General features: G+C 48.0%; 1 protein-coding gene and 1 non-coding gene across 2 annotated transcripts; both read right to left on the bottom strand.

The window, feature by feature from the left end:
* Positions 1-613: 613 nt before the first annotated feature.
* RPL18A (ribosomal protein L18a) lies at positions 614-4,170 on the bottom strand. Its single transcript, XM_030959762.1, has 5 exons — positions 4,058-4,170; positions 3,490-3,669; positions 2,805-2,934; positions 1,178-1,287; positions 614-763 (listed from the first exon to the last, which is right to left on the bottom strand). Exons 1-5 carry the CDS (start codon positions 4,073-4,075, stop codon positions 671-673), a joined length of 531 nt encoding a protein of 176 aa, XP_030815622.1. The 5' UTR covers positions 4,076-4,170; the 3' UTR covers positions 614-670.
* On the bottom strand, positions 2,064-2,195 carry LOC115910760. The gene has a single exon (XR_004061213.1). It is a non-coding gene; the product is annotated as a small nucleolar RNA SNORA68 (small nucleolar RNA).
* Positions 4,171-5,696: the final 1,526 nt, after the last annotated feature.

The following is a 5,696-nucleotide window of genomic DNA, read 5'->3' as shown; positions in this document are numbered from 1 at the left end:
TGGGCATCAGTTGCAGCAAGCACCACCTATAGGGATGAAGCAGCCTTTTAAATAAACCTCAACTAGCATCTGCAAGCTTTTTACTGTGAACAAAGTAGCCTAAGGATTCAGATATAGAAAGTGTCAACATTTTCATTCATTGTTTTAAAAGGATAAATCTGACAAGCGCTTCATCACTTTTCTAGGCACAGGCACCTCTGTATGCATCCCTGAAGAGGTTCCAGTTAGAACTAGAATTTTGATTTCAAATGCTTCAAATTTGAAGCAGCCTAACTGAAGTTATGAGGTCTTTATTCTTACAGCAAAGTCTGAGTTCTGCATGCACCAGAAGCTACCTTCTTCCTGAACTCAACTGTTCACTTAGTGTACCAAAGGGACAAAATGGAAGTAGGATTTTACAGCAGCTCAACAACAGATGTCTCTGGCCTGGAAAGCTGGTTATTAGAATTTGATTTATTGATGGAATATTTCATAATACTAGTCAGCACCTGAAACACTCACCTGTTTAAGGGAATCACAGCTGTGAACAGTAGGCTGCCAATAGTTTACAGAAAAGAACAGGAATGGGGACTCCCAGATAACCAGAACAGAGTCTCCAAAAGACAACTGTGAGTGAAAGCTTCCAATAAGACCTTTATTGCAACACAGAGTTGACAACATATTTTTGTATTTAATAGAAAGTATTTGGTCTCTTGGTGGTGAAGCGTGGTTTGTGCTGGCGACGGAGAACTCTGTGTGGCAGAGGGAACTTGATTTTAGAATCCTGCAAGAAAAACATTTCTATGTTATTTGAAGTATCAGATGAACAACAGAAAATAGTTTGGAATGAATAGCCAAGCTGTATTCAGTGACTAACTTATGCTTAGAGAAGTAATCCATCCATAACTTAAGATATACTTCACAGGACATTACAAATTAATTAATTTTGCATTCTTTTTTTCAAAGTAATGCCAGTCAGAGGCATGTTTTCTGAACCATAACGTGTATTTGCTTTATTGTGACTTTCTTCCAAATACTTGTAGCAGCAGAAGTCTTGATCATAGTATACCATAATCATGAACATATGCACCTGCTCTATTCCTGGCTGCAAAGCAAACCTGTACCACACAAGAGAGATCCCCTCTTCCAATCCAACACTGGCCGCCCAGGACCCACGAGCCAGTGTTGGCTCACTTACATGGAACTGCTTGACTGCAGGTCTGCGGCACTTGCTGGCAGCAATTTCCTCAACCTTCATGATCTGGATAGAGTGAGCACGGGCACGATGACGGGCTCCCATATCACGGTCTAGAACAACAGAACTCATTAAAAACTAATTTTATGACATTTTCACTTCAAGAATCTTACGGCCCTTTGTTCAAGAAATGTTCATAGTGGCATTTACAACTTTTAAAATTTCTGATCAGCTGTAATTAAAATCACTGTTTCTATTATGTAAAGTGATGACACAAGTATCACAAAAACAACAAGCAACAGCAAATTTTTCCTGTAAGTTCTAAGTAAGCTCCACAACAGGAAGAGCCATCTTACTCTTCTTGTCCAATTTCAAGAAAGTACAAATGGACACAAGTAATATACCTAGGACTACCTACTCTCTTGCAAGAGAAAAAAAATCCTGTGATTCAGAATCAACACTGAAATACTACTGGAAAGACACATGAACTTCAAAACACTTTCCTTTCCAAAAGGAAGGTGCAAGTAAATTAGGACCTGAAGATATCTTTATTTTTATTGAAATTGACCAGCAATAGAACCATGAATTGATGTTCATCCCACATAATCAGGCTTTTTGAATAGGAAGAAGCATCTGAACTGAGGCTACCTGAAAATTCCTCTATTCAGCAGTGCAAAACACTGGCCTCAAATCACATCCACAGCTAGCTCCACAAGGTAAGCCAGTTGAAATACTACTGTGTTTCCCATGAAGATCTAACACACCTATTAAAAACTTACCTGTCACAACTGTTCTTGAACACAGAAGTACCAGTCATTGTATCATGAAAAGTTTTCTGGGTCTCTCAAGCAACCCTTTAGTATGTTCATTAACAAAGATTATCGTACATTAATGTAGAACCTTAAATTTCACTTTCAACAGCACTTCAGCTTTTGAAAGGCGACAAGATACATTTAATATTTGCACACATGACAAGAATATCATTATTGAGAATAATATTCTTTGGGTTTTTATGTGCAATCTGTAGTGCTTATAACACTCTGGAGTCAAGTATCAACAGCAACAGCTATACAAATGGTCTGTCCCTTAAGTACTTCACAAAACAGTCTGAAATCAAGACAACCATTACTTCTTCATGAAATGAGGCGATGAGATCTTGGAGTTACAGTAGGGGCTTTTTCCCTGTGTTTTTTTTTTCTACTTGCTTGATAAAGGACAGATTCTATTATATTCCCCATGTTCTCTGAAATATTCTTTTCACAAGACTTGGGAAGATATATTCAATTATCTTAAAACAGCACAGCGCAGGGAATACAGCACCTGCAAAGTCATTAGATTCTGAGTTTGTATAGCAACACTCATTACTAGAATTGTAGAAAGACACACCAAAAAGAAGTGGGAATATTTACCAGTCAGAGAAACTGTAGAAAAAGAGGTAACAAGTCACCTACCACATGTACAATAGATAAATATCTATGCAATAGCTGGTAACGCCCTCTTTTAATTTTCCAGTGTTTCAGTTATTTTACCGTGGTTTAAGTCAGCATGCTTTATACCTAATTTGAGATTTAATCTTCTGCTTGTATACTGCTTCTACTATTTTACACCTCAAACAGCTACATATACTTACAGCACTGAGTGACAGCACCCGCAGTGGTCAAATCTCTGTACTCCCTGTACATGTTGTGGGTTCCACTACGAGAATCATAGCGCAACCAAATACCAAAATTTTTTACACGCAGAGGGGACTTCTCATACACCTGGAATTACATAAGAACATGGAAGTGGTTAGAGATGATGTACTATCACCATTTTACAATTTTAAGAATAAATATTTTAGAGCTCTAACAAAACCCCCGTTTTAAGTCTTACTGTCAAAAACCAACTCTTTGCTCTCTTTCCCCTTACCAAGATAGCTGGATATGTCGTGGTAATTCAGAGTAGAGAGCTTTAGTAATTCAAAGAAAATTACGAGATTTCAGCTGTAATGAGTGTCCTTGAAGTATCAAGGGAGAGGAGTGTAAGCATAAAAACATCCATTTTCCCAGGGCTATGAATGTGCAAATGCCTCTTAAAAGGTATATTGTACAATGAACCTAACACATGGCTCATCATTTAAAAGCAGTAAATAAATTCGTATTTCGTTTACAAGACATATACCACTACGTTCAAAAACCAAACTTGTCACCCCTTTTCACAGCAAATGAAAGACAATGGATTTCAACCACACACCCCTGAACTGCAATTCCTGTAAGATCCCTCCACATACACCTGCTGGGACTCCCTAAGAAGCTTTTAGGTTTATAATTCTTCACCTGTCCACAGTACACAATCTCTCCAGAAGACTTCTTCATCTTTTTCAGCTGAGAGACGAAGTACCAGAATCGGGACTTGGCGACGACATGGTTCGGAGCGAAGATCCGCATGCGGTACAGAGGAGGGGTCGTGCATTTCGGCGTGGGCAAGCAGCGCCCGACCACCTTGTACTCCCGCAGCTGGAGGGACACGAAAGCCAGGCGGACGGCAGAGTGAGTGAGCCGCGGAGCCACCGCCGCGCCCGCCCCCGGCCCTTTGAGGCGGCTCCTCAAAGGGGCAACGCGACGAAAAGAGCTCAATCCATCGGGAGAGGGAGCCCCTTGCGCCGGGCGGGCCGATGTCCCCGCGGATCTCCCCGCGGTAACGCACGCCGATCTGGGTCCGCGCCTGGCGGGAGCGGCGCCGCCGCCATGTTGGCCGCTCGCCGCCCCACGGGCCAGGCGGCGCCGTTCGGGCAAGCACAGGCCACTCTCACGAGCTACAACCCGCCACCGCCGCCCTCCCGACGGCCACCCCGGCCGCACTCCCGGCCTCGGCTGCGCCCGCCGGGCCCCGGTCCGTACTCACGGTGCCCGACGCCTTCATGGCGCTCCACCACCGTCGCTCTCAGGAAAGGAAAGGGATGGGCAACGTGCGCCGCCGCCTGGCGTCATCACCCCGCCCCGCCCCCGGCGGCCCGCGCGGCGATTGGCTGGGAGCAGAGCGCGATTGCAGCACGCAGCTGTCAGTCTCCGCGCGCGGCCCTGGCTTCCGGGCTGGCGGCGCCGCGTGGCCCGGCCCGGCTCGCGCCCCCCCTATCGTTGGCTGCAGGCAGCGCGGCCCCGGCCCAGCCCCCGGCTCCCGGCACCGCAGGCCCGCATGGGCCCCATAGAAGATAGACCTGGCTGTGCGTGACTGCGTCTCCAGCCCGCCCTGCTGGCGTTAGCCCGGAGGACGTGGCAGGGAGGCTCCAGGCGGAGGCACCGAAATCCCGTCGGGGCGGCAGCCGAGAGCGTAGGGGTATCGGGGGAACCTTTCTCACTCGTCGTCCTCCAGGATAGCGAGGTCACTGGCTACCGTGAGGCTGTCCCCGAAGATCGCCCCCACGCACTCAGTTCCATGGGATGCGTCTTGCGGCTGGTCCCGCCGGGCGCTCGTTCCCCCGTGCACTGGGAGCGGGGCAGTGGCTCTGCTGGCAGAACAAACAAATTTCTCTCGAGCTTTGGGCCCCTCACGCCTTTTGAGAGCCGCGCCGCTGTGGCCACGGGACAGGAGTGGGTTTTGCCTCGGAAGATACTGTAACAACAGCGCGGCTCGCTCGGGTTTGTAACGCAGTTGCTCGCGTTTGGCTCGGTTTTCAGTCCAGCCGAGCGGCCCCGCGGGCGTATGGCGAGGCCAAGCCCCGGACACGGCGCTGCGCCGCAGAGCCCTGTGCGCAGGAGTCCAGTGCCACGTGTGCAGGCACAGCTGTGAGAGAAACGACGCTCACTTTTAAAATTTCAAAGGTTTATTAAACCTTAACATAATACAAGAAGAGGCTGAATAAGGAAAAATTGCAGCGCCCAGAGTACACCCCCAAACGACCATGTGCTCAGCTACAAAATGGATACTCTGTGTTTTATATCCTTGGTCCCCTCCAAAGTCTTGACAGTCAACTCCTTCTCTGCCGTCCATTGGTGGAGATCACTTTCTTACACCTTGATTGGAGGTCAGGTGTTGCCATGCCGCGCCTCCTACTAACAAGCCTGCCTTCCCTAGATGTCGTGACTAGTGACAGCAATACCAGGGGAAAAGGGAAGAGGAGTTTGGGGACAGCATACCAAAATAACATAACTATACATCTATAAAACTTCTCTTAACATACACATAATGCTCATCTCTTAATTATGAGAGTCAACCACCGCATTACCTATCTACAGCAGCTGGATTCCTCACGGACAAGCACAAGGCAGCCCGGGCCCTGCCCTGTGCGCATCCCCAAGCAGGTCGCTCCGGCCGCTACTGCAGAACTCGCACCGGCGGCCGCTGACACGGCACGATTTCCAGACACTGCAGGCAGTTTGGGGAGGGCCCGGGACAGCCCTAGTTTATTCCAGCGGTGCGGTCGCTTTTACAGCGGTGCTGGCGGTACTGAGGCGGGGGATGGGACTACGACTCCCAGGCTACCCCGCGGCTGGGGCACATCCCGGCGTGCCTCGCGGCCGGCCGGCTTGGCGGAGAGGGGCGG

The sequence above is a fragment of the Camarhynchus parvulus genome, chromosome 1A (genome assembly GCF_901933205.1).
Source record: "Camarhynchus parvulus chromosome 1A, STF_HiC, whole genome shotgun sequence".
In the NCBI taxonomy this organism is placed as follows: domain Eukaryota; kingdom Metazoa; phylum Chordata; class Aves; order Passeriformes; family Thraupidae; genus Camarhynchus; species Camarhynchus parvulus.
The sequence above is the reverse complement of the archived record's forward strand: the minus strand, read 5'-3'. Positions and strand labels throughout refer to the sequence as shown.

Coding starts and splice junctions, on each gene's coding strand:
- RPL18A (XM_030959762.1), bottom strand. Junction 2,935..3,489: donor AGATTGTGTACTGTGGACAG/GTGAAGAATTAT, acceptor ATGTAATTCCAG/GTGTATGAGAAGTCCCCTCT. Junction 1,288..2,804: donor GGGTGCTGTCACTCAGTGCT/GTAAGTATATGT, acceptor CTGTTGTTCTAG/ACCGTGATATGGGAGCCCGT.